The sequence below is a fragment of the Carassius gibelio genome, chromosome A4, assembly GCF_023724105.1.
Source record: "Carassius gibelio isolate Cgi1373 ecotype wild population from Czech Republic chromosome A4, carGib1.2-hapl.c, whole genome shotgun sequence".
NCBI classification, from domain to species: Eukaryota; Metazoa; Chordata; class Actinopteri; order Cypriniformes; family Cyprinidae; genus Carassius; species Carassius gibelio.
The window spans coordinates 28,079,296-28,102,018 of record NC_068374.1 but is presented as its reverse complement, the minus strand read 5'-3'; the positions used below and the strand labels follow the sequence as shown (position 1 = coordinate 28,102,018).

At 42.9% G+C, this 22,723-nt stretch overlaps 1 protein-coding gene across 1 annotated transcript in view; it reads right to left on the bottom strand.

Moving 5' to 3' along the window:
- LOC127975881 (glutamate receptor-interacting protein 1-like) overlaps nt 1-6,037 on the bottom strand; it is a 224,930-nt gene extending 218,893 nt beyond the window's left edge. The window contains exon 1 of the mRNA XM_052579950.1: nt 5,807-6,037. Within this exon, the coding sequence (XP_052435910.1) occupies nt 5,807-5,861 (55 nt within the window). The 5' untranslated portion in view covers nt 5,862-6,037. The remainder of the gene's footprint in view (nt 1-5,806) is intronic.
- Between the last annotated feature and the right edge of the window lie 16,686 nt (nt 6,038-22,723).

Below are 22,723 nucleotides of genomic sequence, written 5' to 3'. Positions count from 1 at the left end.
ACTCATGTGTATATTTAATAATAATGTACAGGCCTACTGGCCTGCAGAAATGTTTTAAAATGAACAGTTCTCTCATAAAAACAAAGTGCATTTAGGTGAAGTGCATTTTAAATTTTTCTATGTAGGACTAGAAAGTGCATTACTTCTCCAGTTGGCAAGACTGTTATCACTTCTGGGGATGGAGACTTCAGACAGATAACCATCTAGCTGTTGAGCTTGTCATCTGCCTGACATTTGAGAAATATTTGAGAGAGTGTATTTAAATAGGGCCAGGGCATAAATAAACATTTTTATCAAATTAAAGCAGAAATCTAGCAGAAAATCTAGCATAAATATGGCTACAATCTGATATTATGTATGTATATATGTGTGTGTATATAAGAACAAAATAGCCTACGTATTATTATTATTTGAGGCACTTTCTTGCAGAATTCCACTGAACATATCAGACAACGATGGTGCATGCTACTCATCTGATGCAGAGACCAGTCTTTTTTTCTGCGCTCTGATCTGTCTCCTGCGCTTGGCGCTTCTCCGTCTCCACGCGGGTTCTCCGCATACAGCGCGGCCTGGATCATTTCTCGTGCGCGCTGCCTTATTTCCGCATCCAAGTAATGGTCTTTATAACGCGGATCAAGCACATTCGCGATGAAGTGCAGAGGATCCGAAAAGATCTCAGTGAGACGTGTGCTAACAGACTCTATAAGACTGTACTTTTCTTTGTTTTTACTTCGTGGTCCGTCTTAATCTCTTTGTTAGGAGACGCTTTAGTGCTGCGAATAAAGGAATAAGAAGAGAGAGAATGTTCTCACTGGTGTTAAGTGAATGTCGGGGGGAGCTCGTGGTCTTTGCTATGCAGGTGCACGTGCAGGTCGCGGTTTCTGTTTGCGTCATCACAACATTTCGGCCGTGTTGTTTCGGTGATAAAAGTCTATCGGCCGAAAACCGAAAAGGCCATTTTCGGCCGAAAATTTTCGGTGGCCGAAATTTCGGTGCATCCCTACTGTTAATTTCATTTGTAAATTGTAACTGTTTTTGTATTGGTTCTTTTTATATTACTTACTTTTTACTTTTTTAGTTAAAATAAATTCAATTCTGAGTTTAAATGTTTGTAATTTCTTTAACCAGGGGGAAGGGGGCATGGTCCATGTGAAATCACCCATGGACAAAACCCTTCTCCTGGTGGAAATAAGCCTGCCACCCCAGCTGGAAATAAATCATAGAGGAAACACTGTAATATCTCCACTAGTGTTGCCAAATTACAAACATTATCACCATTTAGCAAGTCCACCCCAAACCCAGAGTCAATGTTGTCATTTTAGGCTGGTCACTCAGGATACTTAAAGAAAAACAGAAATATTTATAGCGCCACAGTCTGTTTACACTCTTCAAATGGCATTTCTATTATTATTTTTTACTTACAGTTGTCTCTAGATATGAAGCTTGGTTAGTAGTATTTTAATATCAAAACAAATGACAAAAAAATAATAATCGTTTAAACTATTTAAAGTCAACATAACCTCCAAAACCCACACTTAAAAGTTTCTGTTAAAGGACTAACATGTCCATATCAAAGCTCATGTGAGTTGACCAGCATACATCTGATTGCAGCAAGATGGGGGCACTGAATCATCATTTCAATTACAATTCCACTCTCTCATTTCCAGCATATAGACTTTACTTGGTAGATTAACAGCCGCCCAAGTAACGTTTTTGCTTTTTTTATTTTTATCCTCTATTATATTTTTTTTATCCACCCGAAATAATGAAGCTATTCGTGATCAATTAATCTCCCCTTTCACTACACGTTTGTACCTGCTCATTCTGTGTGATCAAAGAACTGTTTACTTCTGCTGACATTCCCTTGTGCGCTGCAGTGACATGCAGGATATTTCACAGACAAAGACAGGGCTCGACAGTCGCATTTGTGACTAAAAATAGATGTGTCCTACTGTAAAATGTATTTAGGAGCATGTGTGTGAATAAAGCAAAATCCCTCCGGGTGAGTTTTCTTAAATTTAAATGTCATAAAATGTCTTCAATACATGAAAACAAAAATCTTTATGATCATTTTAAGACGGCTTATATTTTGGGGTTGGAAAAACATAAATTGTGATTATTAAATTTCAAAAGGCTATGATTTCATTAAAAAAATATTTTAAATGGTTGTAAGAAAGTATAGTTTCTCTCTCATCTGACGGACCAACCCGCAATAATATAGATATATCGATATAAGAGTTACAACGTACCACCACAAGTATAATTCAAACCTGTGGGAAGCACTGCAGTTTGCTTTCTCATTCTAGCCAGAGGAAATCACAAGTATGAAATAATGGTAAGGCAGTGATAAGCATGTGTGAATACACAAATATGATGTCTCCACTCCTAACCACACACTTCTATAAAAATCCATAATTACCGATTTCAAGAGGCAAATATCATAATTCGGCTTCAGGTGCGGAACTGACATTAATCTGTTGTTCTAGCGGTTCAGCTTCTTCAAAACAGATCAGACAGCAAAACAAGTCTGTGCTTTAGTGAACGACTACATGCCATTCCCCATTCATATCTAAGAGCAATAATGAAACAATGTCACCGTCCCGTTTTTGCTTTGTGTTTTGACAATCTTGATTACTGATTCATTTATTTAATGCAACACATATGGACATTCAGCTCCAAATGCTGGAGAGTAGGAGAGTTTTAGCGTGACATATTGCAAATAACAGCACTGGAGTTTTTCAGTTGCTAGGAAAACAAACAAAACCAGCAGAATTTTTTTCCAAATAGCAAACACACAATAAAAGATAAATAAAAAACTAATCAGTGCAAAAGAGAAAAATCAAGTGGTCTAATTATGAAACCAACCTTCAGAAAGAATATTTATTCTGACAGAGACACGGTGCTGATGTTCAATATAAACACAATACAAAAAATATGCAATAAATGGTTACAGATATACATAAATATTTATAACTGAATGTGCAAAAGCTAACAAGGTGGTTGCATTTTGAACAATTATGAAATTATCTTCTCTGTTATGGTTAAAGGTTATGCATTTTCCTGGGGATTAAAATTGTATCTCAAATTTGCAGCAAGTAGACACATTTACTAAATTCTCGATAACCTGAAGGCAGTATAAATTGCTTGCTAAATGTCCTTTTTTATGTAAACTACAGTATCTCTGTAAAATAAGAAGTGTATAATCAATATCTAGAGGCAGACACTACAAGAAGATCTGTGCCGCATCATTCAAACCTACTCATACATGATATTTTAGGTACTTCTGACTGCTATTATAAATTGAATACTCTCCTTCAATCCATCACCAAGTCCTGAAATCTGGTTAAATGTTAGGATGAATGCATTGCCTAGGTGCACGGACAAGCACACCTGTATGCTCAAGATCCAAGCATTAAATACTACTAGATATCCTTAAATTTAATTATGGAAAGAGTGATAAAAATGTAAACCTATTTGTCCCAACAACTGCAGTCCTGCAGCACACAAGAGAAGCAGCATCTAATAGACATACAAAGCTTTACCCTCCATGCCCTAGATCTCCCTACCCATTCAATACAAAGACTCAGAGGAGGAGGTGGAGGAGGTTTGCAAGCCATAGCAATTCTGCACCGATCCAAGGACACAGCATCATACACAGCTTTCTGCAATATACCCTCAAACCCAATTACATTGGCACCAGATCACAAGTGCCAGCATGCCGAAGATGGCACCAATGCCATGCAAAATTTGCTTTTACACGTGGATCTGCAGCACTCAACAGCATTCCAATAAAGTCTAAATACTTGGCATTAAAAGTGAATATACACCTGTTTAAACCATACCGACTCATACTGTGGCAGCTACATGCAAGCTATTTTTTGTTTGTTTGACTGCAAGTGGCTTGAAATAACCTTGTTCTAATAAAATAAGCCTTTACATTTCCATTCCAAACAGACTCTATAAAAATGATGTAAATGCTTTTACACAGTCTCAAGGAAGCATGGCTAATGCAGGCGAAATCATCCATGACAATGGTGGAATGAAATTCATCAGTCCGGAGTCATGATGACATTGACCAAATGTTCACATTCAACACCTGAGAGTCATTCAAGTCATCTTAGAGGTGCATACATGATCTCAGATACTTCTCTCCACACATGATTTATTTATACTGGTTTCCAAGAACCACATGTGTCAATGAAAATGCACAGAATATGAACATCATAAAAATCCCCATTCGCCATTCACAATTGCATAAAAAGACACAACCCATCCAGAACCTATCCATTTTCTGATTAAAGCGCATATTCTGGTTAATCTTATAATTTGAGTGAAGAAAAAAAATCCATGCCCATTTATATATATTTTTTTCTGTGTTCATTTATTCAATCTATTACTGTTGCAATGAACTAAATTTATTTTCATGTTTGGAGGGAAATTCTTCTTGCCCCAAATCTTTGACTTCCAATAACAGCCTGTATCACGCTGCACAATGCATATTGGAATTTTCATGTATATAAATAATATGGATATTGCCAATAAGGTCTTTACATCACCCAGAATTGTGATTAAAACAAGAACATACCAGCAATCTGATTCAGATTTCTTGGAAACAAAATCTTATTTCTTGCAATCAGATTAACATGATGCATATATGTAATCAAAATACAATAATATTACAATCTTAAACAGAATGTTCATGTGCATATAAACAGTCAACTGACATGTACTTATATAGAGAACACAGCCCTTTCCAAAAGATCTGCCAATATTATCTAACCAAAAAAGAAAAAAAAACCCTGCATTAATATTTGCCCTAAGTGCTGTTGCTCCATATGTATAACACACAATCTTTACAACGACAAACCACGTGTGCAAACACATTTCACTGTCCTCTGAAACCTGATCATTCCACGCTGCTTTGATTTGATTCATTATAAGCCCGTGCTCGGTGTACTCAGCCTGTTTACTGTGGGCAAGTGCACCTGACTTCTCCCCCTGACCATCCAGACCCGTCCTACTCGACATGCATGGCTGTGATGGATAAAATTTCATTAGGTGCTGAATAGTGAAATTCTGTTGCCGAATTCAAACCCAAAATCACCTGTGCGTGAGGAAAAATCTAAACCATTAGCTATTTACACACCTTAAACGTTAAATAAAAACGGGTACAGACAGCAACGAGCTGCAAATCATGCCCTACGGCTATGAAGACTTTTAAAGCGAAAGGATAAGCCCATATGACAGACATATAATACAGCACTAGTAGCTACAAACACACGGTTCCATTGGTGTGCATTATACACTCGGTTTACGAATAGGAAAAAACTGTCACATACCGCATACACATGGTTATCAGCCAAGCCAAGTGGAAACGACAGAAATGTCATGACTGTAGGCAACATTTTTAAAACTGAGTACGATGAACATATACTATCTATCTATACTATCAATATGGGCGGTGCATTGGAAACAACAGACTTCAGAATGCATTCTACCAAAAACAAAGGAAGCAATAAAAGAGAAAAGTAACCGTAAGCAACCCTTAAAATGTCGATTTAAGAAAAGAACCCGGTCGAGCAAGTGCATTACTACGGAAATCCTCGCGGCGGGCGCGGTATTATGTCTCAATCCACTGATTACCAGGAAAAAGTTGATACAACGTAGCGCCGAACGTTCCAAATATTTCGCGCCAAACATCAGCAGTTACAATGTAACAAACAAACAAACCTTAACAAGAAAGACAACGCGCCGCTGAAACAACGCTCGTGCAGAAGCAAAACTATTAAAACGCTGCTTTTCATACCTCCTTCTTGGTCGGCTTGGAGGCAAGCGGGGATATTTTTCTTCCAGCCCGGCATTTCGGTGTCGTCGTGTGCATTCAGGGGCTAAATCTCAGGCGCATTTCACTGACGGCACAGGCGTGCATTTCCCCGCACCTCGTCCCTTCTATTCACTGGCAACCGGTGTAATTGAACGCCGTGTCTCCCTCAGCCTCGTTGTGGAGCTGATTTGAGTTGGGGGTGTGAGCAGACACACGAACGTGACGGTGCCCACTACAACCCACTACAATAAAGTCTTTCCATTTCCTACCTTACCCAATCCTAGAATTTTCTCATTATTTTGTCACGTTAATGATTCAGTAGGCTGCAAACGTCACCCCACAACACGTTTCTATTAGTCTGTATTCTAAATTAAGTGTAATTGTGTGCACAGAGGTTGATGGTCTATTCCACTGTGTGTGTGTGTGTGTGTGTGTGTGTGTGTGTGGTCTTATTCATTCACATCTTAATAGGGTGGGTTGTTTAAGTGGGTTTGAGGCAGTGTCAGAAATGCACTTATTTATATTTAGAGGCAATATTTGCCCCCTGGAATCTTTGCCTTTGTGAAGGTTTATTACCTTTCTAGTCACGTAAAACACAGTATGCTGTTCATTTAGGTCAAATGTTTCAACAGGATCAATTTAATGGAATACATTTTTCATCTGGACCATTAGGACTGTTAATTATGAAATCAAATAAACAGCAAATGGATCAATAACATTAAATTAACTTTTTGTCTGGATGTTGTACGTAAAAAAAAAAGAAAGAAAAGTTAATGAAAATGACTTGATCTACTATGATGAAGTTGTTTTTCCTTTCTGAATTAAAAGTATTTTTGAAATGTGATCTTTTTTACTTGATGGTTACACCACTTTATATATTTTATTACATTCAATAAATCAAAGTGTTTGTAGCAAATGGCACAAAAGTTATTCACAAGTGGATTCTTATAACCCACTGTAACTGTAAATGGTCCTGAATTGCTGTTCATTGCAAAGCATTATGTTCTCTTGAACAAGTGTAGTACCTTTAATGGAGTGCTTTTTGATAAGTGTTTAGTTTAACCTTACTTTAGTGTTTCATTGTAAACCCATGGCCAGATAGGAAAATACAATGAATTATGTCAGATGTTCAGTAACATTAAATTCATTAAAGTGGCCATTTTACACATTTTAAATATCTCTTTTTTGGCCACTCTTTTTCCACCTGGGTGAACAAAACAAATTAGGAAAATGATCCATAACACGGTGTTTCCAGCATCGATTTGTTGTAACTGTGCAGTAGTTTACCGTTTCAACTTTTAACCATCTCCTAGTGAGTGGGTTTCGGGGGCCTATAGTGGGTTTCGAGGGCCTATAATGTACTGAAAACAAACTTTAATTAACAGTTTATTTCGGTGAGCTGGTAATTTAATTATATCTGCTTATATAACATTTTCCATAGATGTTACTGGATTAAGGACTAAATATATGCACAGCAAATAGAAAAATAAATACTTAAGTTAATCTAATAAGTTAAATATTATATGAGTAAATATTCATATCTGAGCCCAATCACATCTGCTGTTATTTTGAATAAGTTCAACAGCACTAGAGGAGCAAGCACTGGAAAAACAATTATTAGTATAAGATTTTTACAAAAACAGGTATATGAAAAACAATTTCCAGCATATTGTGCTTTTATAGTTCTCTTTAGGGAGCACACCTTGCACTTAACCCTACTGCCCTAAACAGCTGGTTGCTGTCTATGTTGGTAGTCTCCATTACAGCGGGCATAAAGCAACATGGCGCTTCATACTACCGCTAGCATCTGCACATCAAATACACAGCCACTGAGAAAAAAGCATCCAGATAAATGTAGGTTAGGTGACGCTGCTTCTTAGTGGACATTTTTACACATCATCATCGGCCTACTTTTTCTCAGACTCTGCTATTTTTTTTATTCCTCATGTGTTCCCTCCCCCTTCTCATTCCCTGTCCATCCATCCACTGGGATGTCCTGGCGGCTTCATGCACGCTAGAGCATAGACTATGGGGCAAGGCCAGTCTGTAATAAGTCGGGTCAGGCAGAGCTCATCCTCATTCTGAGTCCTTTCTTCCTTTCTTCTATTATGCCATCCATCCATTCGTCCCTCGAGCTGCATACCGAGTAGCACATCATCCTCTCACATGATACAGCAGACAGGAAGTGGAAGGGGGTTAGCATGAGGGAATGCGATGCCCTTACTTAGCGGCTCCCAATGCCTAATGGTTTTCACTGGTCAGTGTAGAGGTGAAGATGTTGAGAAGCAGCGCAGAAGTGAGGATGGTTTTTTATTACACTTGGGAAGGATTCTACTTAGAGATTAAATATTCAGGTGAAGGCAAGCTTGATGTCTCTTATAGTTTTTATTATTAATATGTGTAGGTTTCTACTGTTGTTAAGCACATTGCACCAGAGCACGACAACGACCCCAGTCTTTTATGGGTGGTGAGGGGAGTCCAGAAAACTACATTTAGAGGTCTCCTCAAGGACCTTTTTAGTTTTTGCACTATATTTCCAATAAAGCACTTCGACATAAATGTAAGATATATTTATATATTTTTTAGCTTACACTATACTATAGGTTTGTGTTTGAACAAATGCCTAATCAAGACCATAGAGAATTAAAGACTTTCTGGATAAAAAGGATGGTTTGTTTAGAGTTTTCACCTGGAGAGATCCATGTGCATCCAGTGTTTAGATCTGTTCCGTTAAAGACACATGATGCTAAATGTAGCACTTTTTGGGCCTACATATGGTGGCTTTATAAAATTCCTGAGGCATAGCAGTTATTTGACTGATCCTATCTGTCATTACAAACCAGTTTTCATTATTGTATGGGACAAAATCCTAAAATTATTATCAAGGAATAGCAGCTTAATAACACTGCAGTTCATAACAAAATACAGTTTTATGCATTGATTCTTAAACATTTTTTCAGTTGCCATTTTAAACGAGAACAGTAACAAATAGAATAACTGCAAAGGGAATAGCTGTTCTCATTAGAAATAGCTTCATAATTAAACATAACAAGATTCTCGTTCTTAAGAAGCATCATGCTGACGACACGTCCTTAATAACGATTTCCAAAATGTTGCAAACATTTCACAGTTTTTCCATCATGGTCCAAACATTCCAGCTTTTATCTTCCAGGCAATTGAACTTGTCATCCACCTTGCCCACAATACGCTTTCATTTAACTGCAGAGGAAGACAGCAACACAATTATTGTCACATTTTGATGGATATTAAAGCGAACATGTTTCTGAGAGACTTTGATGTGATAAATCTGTGACGATGTACGCTGGATGCTTCCGCAAGTGTATATTTTAAATAAACTTTTGCTATTCAACCTGTCCACTGTGGTTGTACATAATTGACAATGTTTAGCAATTAAAGAACACTCTGTAATTACCATGCAGTTGTAATGAAATACCAGTCAGCAGGCATTGATCTTGACGTCTTGTCTAAGTATTGGCATGCTTGCATACGATTGATGAACTGCCTCATTTGAAGGTGTAATCAAAAGACAAGCAAGCCGCCATTACTGCTCTTAACTCTCAATGCTAATAACAGTCATCCACCCAACTGTGATTCATGAGGTGACCTTTCAGGCAGGACATGAGGTTATACCCAACTTTAAATACACACCCAGCATGCCTTGAGTTGAATTCCCATTCACTCTCAGTAGGGTGCCAGGCCAGTGAAGCTCCATGTACTGTACGTCTGTAGAGTTGAGCAGATGGAGTGTAAAGAGAGGGAGCATAAATAAAGAATACTGGAAAGATGGTTGAATGTACAGATGGAAAAAAAAGCAAATTTCTTTGCTCCTGAGGAGGTACCCGAGGGTCTGCAAAGAGAGCTGAAATCACAAATTCGCATGCAGGTCTTGCAATAGAGACCGGCTCCTGCTGCTGCTGAGAAAGGCCAGGCTTCGCACCACGGCTGCCTGTGCACAATGTAATTCACAGCCCTGTGGCAGCGCTTCAAGTCTCACGGGGGAATATGACTTCTACTTCAATCAGAGTGCTTTAGTGGCCATTACACTTCTTGTATGCATGGGCAAATAAAAATCCAGTGGCGGTGTACTTCCTCTTAGCAGCCAATAAGCTTCTGAGGGACAGATATTGAAAAGCCAAGATGAAGCCAAGGAGAAAATCAAGAGAAAGTGCAAAACAACAAAACTCAGGGAGTAGATATGTGCGCAACTACTCAGGGAGAAATTAAGAACAAAATATTCAAAAGAAATTCAGGATCACCATGACTAGACGAGACTATTGACTTCTTGTGACAGTCCTTGGAGTTTTTTATGAACAATATTGAAGCTCGTCCTGTTTCTGCCTTAGAAGGAACAAAAGCAAAGCTCGAGGACGTCCTCTGTTCTACAAACAGATGAATTCTTATGGTTTTTGAAGCACTTTTCATCAAGGTGAAGCTTGTATGTTTGGTTTTTTATAGCATAGACCCTTTCTAGTGTCCAAGCATATACAAAATTATAATTGTATATATATATATACATATATATATATATATATATATATATATATATCCTAGAAATCCTAGAAAGTCATAATAACACTGTCAAAATTTTGTAATGAGAGTAGTTCTGTCAACATTGACATGCTTAAAAATATCTATGAAACAGTCATTTCAATTTCACTCTTGTTTGGCCCTGCTAGAGTGTAGAGAACAGTCCCTATGAGACCCAACGCTCTAGACAGTGTAGTCACGCATCCTATGCTGAGTCAGAAATGGCCGACAATAATTTTGTCTTTATTTGCCGTCCCCATCTAAGGCTTGTCAAGTTCCCTGATGTTCAATGAATCGAAATGACAACTAGCAGCAACTATGAAAAGTGGAGGCACAGCAGGGTTTTGTGCCGTGTTCTGCTGTAAGGCCTAGAAACGTCCACTGCAGAGTCAGCCACTAATCCAAACGCATCATGACAACTCATGACATCACTGCGTGCTTCTGTACCTTTTAACCTCTGAAAGTTTGAAATGTACTGTCTGTGATGACTCAAAGTAATCTCCCCAAGGACATAATCTATTAATGAATGCTCTATTATGAATCATGTTTGGTAGGATGAAATCACCTGAAAATGGAATTCTGTCATCATTTACCCTCTTTTCATTTCAAACCTGTATGGGTTATTTTCTAAAGAGATTTTGTTAGGCCTTTTCCATGCAATTACTATGAAATGGGTATAACCTTAAAATAAGATGTAAAGACCCCTAAAAGTATTAGAAAATTCATAAGAATCAACAGTCTTATGATAGCTTTGTGTGAAGAAGGGTAACTGAGTTGAGAATGAAAATTGGATCAGTTTAAGATACGTTTTGTGAACTGATTCATTGAAATAATCTAATTTAAAAGAATGTTTAATACATTATTCTCGTGAACTTGGGCATGAAATATAAGAATAGCTGTCAAGATTTTTAACAAATGATTTAAATCGAAGTCTGTTTGTCACGCATACTTATTGCATGACATGGAATATAGCGCTCAAGTCATATAGACACTTTTTGCCACTGATGTGATGGTGACGTTTTGTTAGTCCACGTACATTCGTATTATTTAAAAAAATGACCAGGATGTTCAATAACTCACCTCAATTTTTCATACGAATCATAAGTTCACAGAACTCCTCGCAATGTTTGCTTCTGTGCTGAAATGGACAATGAAGTAAAGAACACAAAGGCCCCAAGCATCTGAATCACTAGACTAGGAAATCAATAAATGTACCAGTACAACCTCTGAAAGAGACGAGACAAAGGCCTGATGTTACACAAGGACAGTGCAGCATTTCATTTACTGAATAAGCAACTGTTGAGAAAAAATGATTGTTAAAAAAGTTAAAAAACACACAATATACTCAAACTGTCCTCACATCTCATTTTAATCAAGTCAACTACAAATTTCTTGATCATTTATCAATGCATTTATCATTTCTCAGTCTCATGTTTTAAATAATTATTTGTATTAATTAAACTTTGAAAATGTACCAGAGAATTCAATAGCATTCATTTGAGAAGTTACCGCACAAACAAAAACTCACAGCTATCTTTGATATTCTTTACAGTTCTATGTGATTGTGTGAGTATGTGATTGTTTTAGCAAACAATGGATGCAGAAAGAGCACTTTTTAATAAGATCGTTGTAATGCAAGCACTACAACATCAATTCTCAGAAGACCAACTGAATACAAAAAGGTTGGTTGTGTCCCTGTGTTTTGCTTTTATTCTTAGATATTTCATTGAGAATTTGTCTGCATTATTAATCTGGTTCATTTATCAAAGAATGTCTTTCTGCCTCAAATACAGAATAAATATCCACGTCAAAATATATTTCCAACTCAAACAGCTGTTAGCCAATGGAGACATTGCTATCAGTTTTAGAGACACTAAAGACCAAATTATGAAATAAAATATGATCACACATGGCCTGTGGTCCTTAAATTTCAAACCCAATTAAATCAACGGCTTCGAAAACAGCTTTCTCTGAGGTCTTGCTGTCAACATTAAGGCTTCATTGGGTTCTTGGTTAATCAAATGTGAATTAGATTATGCTCTTTAATTAGCTAAATGTGTTGAGAATAAGAGTGGGTTGGCCAGTAATGAGTCTAATTAGACGAGTCCAAAATCAGCTTGAAAGGACATGACAATGTCAAGTGATGAATTACAGAGAACATGATTTTCTACCACCTCTGTTTACTGGATGATACTAAATTAAGAGAGTTTTCTTAAAGGGTTACTCCACCCCAAAGTGAACATTTTGCACCCATGTCATTCCAAACCCGTAAAAGCTTCGTTCATCTTCGGAACGCAATTTAAGATATTTTGGATAAAAACCGGGAGGCTTGTGCCTGTCCCATTGACTGCCTAGTAACTGGATTCAAACTGCATAAGCTATTCTATATCAGTCGCGACACAAGGATACATTTACTATGTGTATTTACACTTTGATTTGAATGAAAACAGCACATCTGTAAAGCGCAACTGACACCGAAGAGTTTGCACTGCTTGCGTCCAGCGGATATTCTCCAAAATGGCACTATGGTGATGCGGAGAGACACAGAGGAGACAAATTGTTGAATAAAGTCATTATTTTTGTTTTCTTTGCGTACAAAAAGTTTCATACTTTTTTGGACCTTGAAAGTGTAATTTACTCGGCAGTCAATGGGACAGTCACAAGTGTCCCAGGTTTCATCCAAAATATCTTAAATTGTGTTCCGAAGGCAAACAAATCTTTTACGGGTTTTGAACGACATGGGGGTAAGCTTAAATAATTAAAAACCCATATCAGTATAGAGCAAATCTGAATATCTCCCTCTATGTCTATGGTTGTCTTGTTCCTGGACTGACCATAAGCCGTTGCCTAAATGTTTAACTTAAAGTCACGTAACTGATGTGGTTAACCCTTTCACAATCAGTAGATTCCGGTATTTAGGTAACCCTGTTCAGGGGTCTGTACTTGTTGAAGATCGTTAATCGGTGACATGTATATGTTGTCCATCAACCTGATGTCTCGGAGCAGGTGGTGAGGTCAAAGAGGTTGTGCTGGAAAGTGCTTTATACCTTGCATTACATCCCCTTTGGGAGCCTTTGGGCTATTCCGCTGTGCTCTGTGTTTAAGGCATTGATTAATCAGAGAGCATGCCGGCAATGAGACCACCACACACGCATACACCTATACACTCGCTCCTGTGCCTACCTCCCTTGAGGGCTCTGAACTATTTCTCACTGTGAATCAGGAGGCAGAGAGAGAGAGAGAGAGAGAGAGAGAGGACATAAGAGAGCAGAGGTGATGAAGAGCTAGATCAGACATTGTGATAGACAGACTCAAGGAGGACGATGGATGAGTGCAGAGACACTGTCTAAGAATACATGACCTTGTATAATTGCCCTTTGCATTTAATTTAGCCACTGTTGACCAATCATAAAGCGAGAAGCTCTTGACAAGTATGTGGTGATGGGTCAGACACGGAAAAGGACATGTAGCATCTGTAAAGGCTTCGTAAATGCTGTCGGAATGAACATTTTAGGTCAGTGCTGTATTTCAGTCTGATTAATGCTGCTGTAACAATGACTCTAATTAAGATAGTAATTCAGATGTGGATATAAAATACTTTGACTAAGCAGCTGTCGGAAGCAACATGGTGTCCATATTAAAATGCAGAGTTTGAAGCTGTGGGTAATTTTGCTTGAAACTGGAGAGAAAATATAAAGACAAAAACTTCTGATAAGTCGATGTAGCACAGTGTGATCTCTTGCTGTGTCTCTTCGTCTCTGTCTGTTTTTTCTGTAATAAAGTGAGGTGAGGTAAACAGTTTGATAAAGGTGAAGTGTGTAATAATGTGGATGTTACACATTTTCTTTAGTCCAGCCTAAATGAATAGTTAAACAAAACTAAAAAATGATGATGAAAATAACTACTTAAATCTCTGTTTCTATCTCAATGTGAGATCTCACACTTCACATTTAATAAAACAGAATGGGGGCAATGAAATGAGCCATGTTGCTATTTCACAGTCATCCGTCTGCTTCTTTGAGATAGTGAGGATGAAGTAGAAGATAATGTTTATATGTATAGGAGCCTGTAGTAATGAAGTGCTTTCCTGAGACTTGGCATTGAGGCTTTTTATATTTAACAAATAACATCTTTGCTATTACCATGTATTCACAGCTGTGTGGCCCATTAATTCATTTTTTTTTTCTTTTTTTTTTATGCGTCTGTTACTTGACTAGCAATTTAAGTTGAGTGTTGGGCCAGGAAATTAAATTAAATTTTAATGTTAAGTGCAACAAGGGGTGGCCATTGCTTGAGTAGAACGCAATTATCTCAATTAAATAAGTCATTAATGGTCCATAGATTGCAGCCCTTTAAAAACAAGAGGTCATTAGTAATTTCCAAATTGCATGTAGCAGAATATTGGGAGAAAAGTTGGAGAAAGCAGTTGAGAGCAGAAAAGGAGGAGAGAGATTATATTGTAGGACATAATGCTGGCTGACTTTTTAATACTGAAAATAAAAAGAAAGGACAATTACAACTTGATAATCGATTATGGCTCTCCTGGGTTCATTGTAAACAAAAGGTTTATCATTAAATTCCATTATGTCTATGTAATGCACTGTTTGTGTTTCTTTTTGTCATCTGGGCTGGGCTTGTTTATTTGTTTCTTTAATACCAAAAAAGCCTAAAGTAATACTTTACTCGAAAAAGTAATCTGATTACGTAACTGTGTTACTTGTAATGCATTCACAGACAGCATCAACAGAGTAGATTAACATTTTATGTGACAATAGAAACTTTTAAATACAGACTTGGAAATGAGGCCACAGCAACAGTCTTTTCTTCCCCTTGCCCCTGTTTTGCTATAGGCATCTGAGCGTTAATGCCTACAGAAGGAGGCATGCAATTATGGGAGAGCTATGGGCATGCTTTTCTGCTTCCATCACACATCAGTGCCTACATGAGGTAACATAATTGGGACATCATTTCCTGAAAAAGCCTGGGATAATCTTAGGCAATGGCATAAAGGTTTATTTCAGTACAAGGAGATGTTTCTCCACAATGACAAGAGGTCTCTCTCTATCATTTCAGTTCAACGTCTTTCCAAAACACACACAAGCACAAAAGCCGATGCTCCTGCTCTCATGACACCTACTGAAGCCTTGACCCAAGAGATCAACCAAAAGGCAGTTTGAATCCCGTACATATTCCAAAAAAATGCTATCTTATCATTCTTAAAGAAAACGAACTAATCTTGAGGTTTCTCATAGAATTCAGTTTCCTGCATAGAAATTATGTATCACTGACATGTTTAAAATCTCAATCTAGCTTGCTATTTAAAAGAAATGAAAAAGACATCCACTCATTTAATGAGTCTTAAATTAAATCGCCTCATTCATCTGAGCCTTTGCATGCAGACACACATTGCTATCTTCTTTTTATTTCCTTTCTATGCCTTTGCCACCTTCTGTCGATCCAAGAGCCATTTTCCACACAGCTGTTGAGGGTATTATGAGAAATCCGAACTGATTTCATGGTGAATTGATTTGCTGTTGTGCTTCAAAATAAACTGATGGATTGACAAGCATGAAATCGTAGCCAGATATTTATATAGCATTGCATTTACATTATCTTTTTTTATCTTAAGTTATTCTGTGATTCATATATTTGCATGCATATGGAGGCGCAAGGGTACATTTCACTGTATGACCACGCTCTGCACTGGCAACAGTGAGAGGATTGTAATCCTAATTATACTTGACCTTCTGTCTCCTACTGAGTCAAAAACACAATGTGTAGTGCATCTAACCATACCATATTTGATCTCAGAGACAAATTAAGAAAGTGTCACGGGGTGACGAAAGAGAAGCGGAACTAAGTCCCGCCGGAATTTTGTGTTCCCCTCGGGACGGTGTCGCGGTAACACCGGTCCACTTCCGGGTTGCGCCCGATGTCACAATAACAACGCTAATGACCGATTGACATCTGGTGTGGGGAGTTTGATGTGGCGATCTGTGAGAGGATTATGGAGGCGGAGTAACCACATAAAAAGAGGAGTGCAGAGACCATACGGGAAGATTCTATTTGGTCGTTCGTTCTCCCGGCTATTCTTCCTGGTTGGCTTGCCCCCGTGTGTGGTTCTTCTCTTTGGATGTGTTCCCCTAGGAGAAGTGAATTCCTGGGACGTTTGGGCTGGCGTGTGGAGGTATTTGAGGACTATTGTGGGGTTTCGGCTATCTGGCTGTGCGACAGATATATCAGCGATCGAGTGGAGATATTCAGGACAGAAAGAGTGTGAGTCCTGGAAAGCAAGTGAAGACCAGGCCGCGCCATCACTATCGGAGGGAAGTTAAGAGACCTGATCTGGGACTTCGATCAATTGTATACATCTGGACTGGGAGTGATAACGTGTGAAGTGGACGGAGCCATCGTTGGGTGAGTGCTGGCTCTATTTGCACTAAGAGTGGGTGTGCCGTGTCTGAAGTGGTGTGTTTGCACAATAAATCGTTTGAAGTGAAGTTACAGAGTGTGGGGAAGATATATAGAGTTAATGCCGGACGCTCATCACCCCGAGAGCCCACCACCGTCACCGTAATCCACACCCAGGCACTCAATTGAAGTATCCCCAAGCCGTAAGCCCCATTTCTTATTCAAGAACACATACATGCTGTTGATTACTTATCCCGCTGTGTAGATCGCAGGATCCTCTGGGCCGAGCGCCGCATGTGATGTCCCTATGAAAGGAGGTGGACACACGAATCATTCCTTTCCCGGTTTTAACCGAAGCATCTCCCAGCCGTAAGCCCCACTACTTATTCAAGAACACATACTTACTGTTGATTACTTACTCTGCTGTGCAGATCGCAGGATCCTCTGGGCCGAATACTGTATGTGATGTCCCTGTAGAAAGAGGTGGACACACGAATTATTCCTTTTCCGGTCTTAACCGAAGCATCTCCCAGCCGTAAGCCCCACTACTTATTCAAGAACACATACTTACTGTTGATTACTTACTCTGCTGTGCAGATCGCAGGATCCTCTGGGCCGAATACTGTATGTGATGTCCCTGTAGAAAGAGGTGGACACACGAATTATTCCTTTTCCGGTCTTACCCGAAGCATCTCCCAGCCGTAAGCCCCACTACTTATTCAAGAACACATACTTACTGTTGATTACTTACTCTGCTGTGCAGATCGCAGGATCCTCTGGGCCGAATACTGTATGTGATGTCCCTGTAGAAAGAGGTGGACACACGAATTATTCCTTTTCCGGTCTTACCCGAAGCATCTCCCAGCCGTAAGCCCCACTACTTATTCAAGAACACATACTTACTGTTGATTACTTACTCTGCTGTGCAGATCGCAGGATCCTCTGGGCCGAATACTGTATGTGATGTCCCTGTAGAAAGAGGTGGACACACGAATTATTCCTTTTCCGGTCTTAACCGAAGCATCTCCCAGCCGTAAGCCCCACTACTTATTTAAGAACACATACTTACTGTTGATTACTTACTCTGCTGTGCAGATCGCAGGATCCTCTGGGCCGAACGCCGTATGTGATGTCCCTATGAAAAGAGGTGGACACAAGAATTATTCCTTTCCCGGTCACAACCGAAGCATCTCCCAGCCGTAAGCCCCATTACTTATGCAAGAACACATACTTGCTGTTGATTACTTACTCTGCTGTGCAGATCGCAGGATCCTCTGGGCCGAACGCCGTATGTGATGTCCCTATGAAAAGAGGTGGACACAAGAATTATTCCTTTCCCGGTCACAACCGAAGCATTTCCCAGCCGTAAGCCCCATTACTTATGCAAGAACACATACTTGCTGTTGATTACTTACTCTGCTGTGCAGATCGCAGGATCCTCTGGGCCGAACGCCGTATGTGATGTCCCTATGAAAAGAGGTGGACACAAGAATTATTCCCTTTCCCGGTCTCGACCGAAACATCCACGAGCTCTACTTACCCGGATACCCCCCCCTCACTCCGGGACGGGTGACAGACTATCCTGGCTCTTGCTGACCCCGTACAGGCACGAACTGCCGACGACTCCACGCCTTCCCAGCGTCTGAGGTCTGGCTCTGTTCTGGTCGGGAGACACGGAAGGAACACTGAACTTTTAAATTGCTTTTAACCAAATAAAACCTTGTTCATTTTTTTTATACTCTCGTCCGTCTGGTTCTTCTGGTACGCTCCCCGAGGTGATCCTGGGTTTCAGGGGTGGGTGCAGTCCAGCTTGGCCCCCCCGACCTGTGACAGATTTGGCGTAGTCGGCAGGGTTTCACCTCGGGTTGAGCGACCAGGGATTCTCAGATGGCCGACGACGAGGCACTGGGGGCCCCACCCCGAGTCATGCCAGTGTTCATGGGAAACCCCTGGGTCCAGAAATATGGAGGAAATGAGTCAGAGGTGCGCCTCTCCGAATGGCGGGCTCAGATCGAATATCTGGCCGGGCTACAGGGACTGAGCGCGACCCAACAGCTACAGTTTGCCCTCAACTCCCTTGACGGGGAAGCGCGGCGGGAAGTCCAAGCCGCCCCCGAAGCTGTCCGAACCACCGCCCAGTCTGTGTTCAGATTCCTGACGGAAAGGTATGGTGACGCCACTCCAACTGCGGTTCTCCGGGCCCAGTTCTTCAGCAGCAAGCAGGGCCCCCGCCAATCCGTCAGAGCTTTCGCCCTCCAACTACGGGAGCGAGTTACCAGGCTGCAGGGACGCCCAGACCATGGTCTCGGAGATAGTGAGACTCTGTTGAGGGACCAATTCCTGTTGGGGCTAAGGGAAGGCCCGGTACGCCAGGGACTTAGAGTCCAATTCAGAAGGGAGCCGGAACTCACCTTCGAAGACCTAAAAAAGGAAGCGGTGGCATTGGAGAACGATCAGGTTGAGGTGCAAGAACCCCCTGTGTGTGCGGCCGTAAGTAGCTCCGCAGTGGCTGTCCCCGACATGGCAGAGTGGAAACAGACTCTGAAGCTCGAACTCCTAAAGGATGTCCGGGAGCAGATGGCGGAGCTAACCAAGACGCTCGTGGACGAGCTGCGTTCTGAGGCTACCAGGCCAGAGGTGAGGCCCATCTCGCGGGACCGGGTGTACTCGGACGGGAACAGGGACGCAGGGAGGCGGCCTAACCGGCCCAACCGGCCCCAGTTTGAATGGGACGAGCAAGGACGACCTATCTGCAACCGCTGTGGCCAACCAGGCCATTACAGCCGACAGTGTGGTCCTCGAAGAGGTTCGGAGGGGGGTTTTTAGGTCGACCGGCCACAGTGGGTCGTGTGGTCGGGACCCCCTTAGATGACCCACCCATCAGAGCAGGCTCCAAGGACAGGCTGGTCGGGCATAGCCCAGTGGTGGAGGTCCAGGTGTGTGGTGTGAAGGTGCCCTGTCTCGTCGACACCGGATCCCAGGTGACCCTATTCGCGGAGAGCCTGTCGCAAGAGCTGTTTGGAGATCAGAGGATGCATGGGACGGAGGCTCCCTGGCTCTCCCTGAAAGGAGCAAATGGTCTGGACATCCCCTACATTGGCTACAGGCTGACGGACTTGGAGATCCACGGAGTGATCGTGCCCCAGAAGGGAGTGATCATCGTAAAGGACCACTGTCTGGGGAGTCACCGGGCCTTGCTAGGTATGAATGTATTATCTGCATGTTGGGAAGAATTGTTTCGGGCAACGCCCGCTCGAGGGATCTCGCTGGCCGAACAACAGGAATGGGAACGTGTCGCCGCTGACTGCCGACGGATCCAGATGTCCCGGGCCCGGCAAGGCCGCGAAGGGACAGGTCGGGTAGCGTGCCGTTATGCCCTGTCCGTGCCAGCGAACAGCGAGGCCCTAGTATGGGTGCGAGTCCTCCAGCGGGACGTGGGAGCGGAGGAATGGGTGTTGGTGGAGCCCCACTGGGATGGCCAGCAGGTAGAAGTCGCCAGAGGTTTGGCCGTGGCACGAAGAGGACGGATCCCGGTGAGAGTTCGGAACGGGACGCCCCATGTTGTGCACCTACATAAACACCAGCGGCTGGTCAAGGTAACGCCGGTAGAATCCCATCAGGTGCGGGAGGACCAGGACGTGAGCTTTCGCCAAGTACACCCCGCGGTGGTGGAAGTGGCCCTTACCCAAGCGAGCTCGTCGCCCCAGAGCCTAGGGGAGGAGGTGCCCGGCCACTTGAAGGGAAGTTCCCTGCAAGGGGAGGAGCTGGGACCGACACAGGCCAGGAAGCTGCGAGACCTGCTGAGCAAGTGGCAACATGTCTTCTCGGCACACGAAGAGGACTACGGCTGCACCAACGTCGTGCAACATCGGATCCCCACCGGAGATGCAGAGCCCAGTAGAGAAAGGTACCGACCCGTCCCACCTACCCTGTACACGGAGGTCCGTGCATTGCTGCAAGGTATGCTCAATCGAGGGGTTGTTAGAGAGAGCAGCAGCCCGTGGGCAGCTCCCATCGTGTTGGTACAGAAGAAGACTGGCGCATGGAGGTTTTGCGTCGACTACCGCAAGCTGAACCTGGTCACTAGGAAGGACGCGTTCCCCCTACCCCGGATCGAGGACTCCCTGGCTGGCTTGACACGCTCGGCATGGTACTCCACGCTGGACTTGGCAAGTGGCTACTGGCAGGTACAAGTGGCCGAGGCCGACCGGGAGAAGACCGCCTTTACCACCCCGTTCGGTCTCTTTGAGTGGGACCGGATGCCCTTCGGCCTCTGCAACGCTCCTGCCACCTTCCAGAGGCTGATGCAGCGGTGCCTGGGAGGTCAGTTGATGGAGTCCGCCTTGGTATACCTGGACGATGTGATTGTCTATTCCCCAGATTTCGACTCCCACTTACAACACCTTGAGCAGGTCTTCGGGGCCATGGAGAAATATGGGCTGAAGCTCCAGCCGGACAAATGCCATCTGTTACGGCGGGAGGTCAAATTCTTGGGACACTGTGTGGGCGCGGCGGGAGTTTCGGTCGACCCGGAGAAGGTGTCGGCGGTGCGAGAGTGGGCTGCCCCGCAGACGGTGAAACAGGTCCGGTCATTCCTGGGCTTCGTGGGGTACTACCGCCGCTTTATCAAGGACTTCTCCAAGATCGCAAAGCCCCTAAATCAGTTGCTGGCTGGGACAGGACGCCCCCGAGGTCGCGGATCGCCGGCTATCCTATGGAGCCCCGAGTGTGAGGCTGCGTTCCGGCGACTGAAAGACGAGTTGCTGCAGGCGCCGATTCTGGCGTATGCTGACTTCTCCAAGCCCTTTGTCCTATACACGGACGCTAGCAACCTGGGTTTGGGGGCCGTGTTGGCCCAGCAACAGGACGGTGTAGAGCGGGTCGTAGCCTACGCAAGCCGGAGCCTTCATCCAGCAGAGAGGAACGACGCCAATTACAGCTCCTTCAAGTTGGAACTGCTGGCGCTGAAATGGGCACTCAGCGAAAAGTTTAAAGATTACTTGTGGGGTGCCCAGGTGACGGTAGTAACTGATAACAACCCCCTAGTACATCTACAGACGGCGAAGTTGGGGGCAGTGGAACAGCGCTGGGTGGCCCAGTTGGCCAATTACAACTACCAGCTCCGATACCGGCCAGGACGGGAGAACACCAACGCTGACGCCCTGTCCCGACTCCCGGAAGCTCAAGGTCCGAGGGACCCACCGGAACCCACGCCAGACCCCGAAGGAGAGGAGTATATGGTGGGCATTGTGGAGGCGCCGGGGACTCAACATGAGGGGATGCCTGTGAGTTGGGGATGGGACCCCTGCCGCTGGAAAGAGCGACAGCAGGCCGACAGGGAGATCAGTGGCTTGATGCGATGGCTGGAACGGGGCCGAAAACCGACGTTGGCCGAACAACGGGCCCAAGGGGGAACAGGAAGGAAGCTGTTGGGACAATGGGCCAGACTACAGGTGAAGGAGGGAGTACTCTGTAGGTCTGTCCGAGATCCGGGGCTGGACGAGGAACTCCGACAGATCGTTGTCCCCGAAGGCCAGGTACAAGAGCTCTTGATAGCGTACCATGATCAGCTGGGCCACCAAGGGCACGAGAAAACGGTCTCTCTCTTGAGGCGACACTTCTACTGGCCCAACCTAGAAGCAACGGTACGTACCTTCGTCCAGGCCTGTCCTCGTTGCACCTTGTTCAAAGCCAGGAAGGAGGCACGAGCACCGATGGTCCCCATCCAGGCAAAGGCTCCTCTCCACATAGTCGCAATGGACTTCTTGACTTTGGGTCGGCCGGCAGACCGCTATCAGAACATCCTTGTCATAACCGACTTGTTCACCAAGTACTCCTGGGCCATTCCTACTTTGGACCAGACGGCGAACACCACCGCCACTGCTCTGTGGAGAGCTGTCTTCCAGCCGTTCGGTTGCCCCGAGTTCCTACACTCGGACC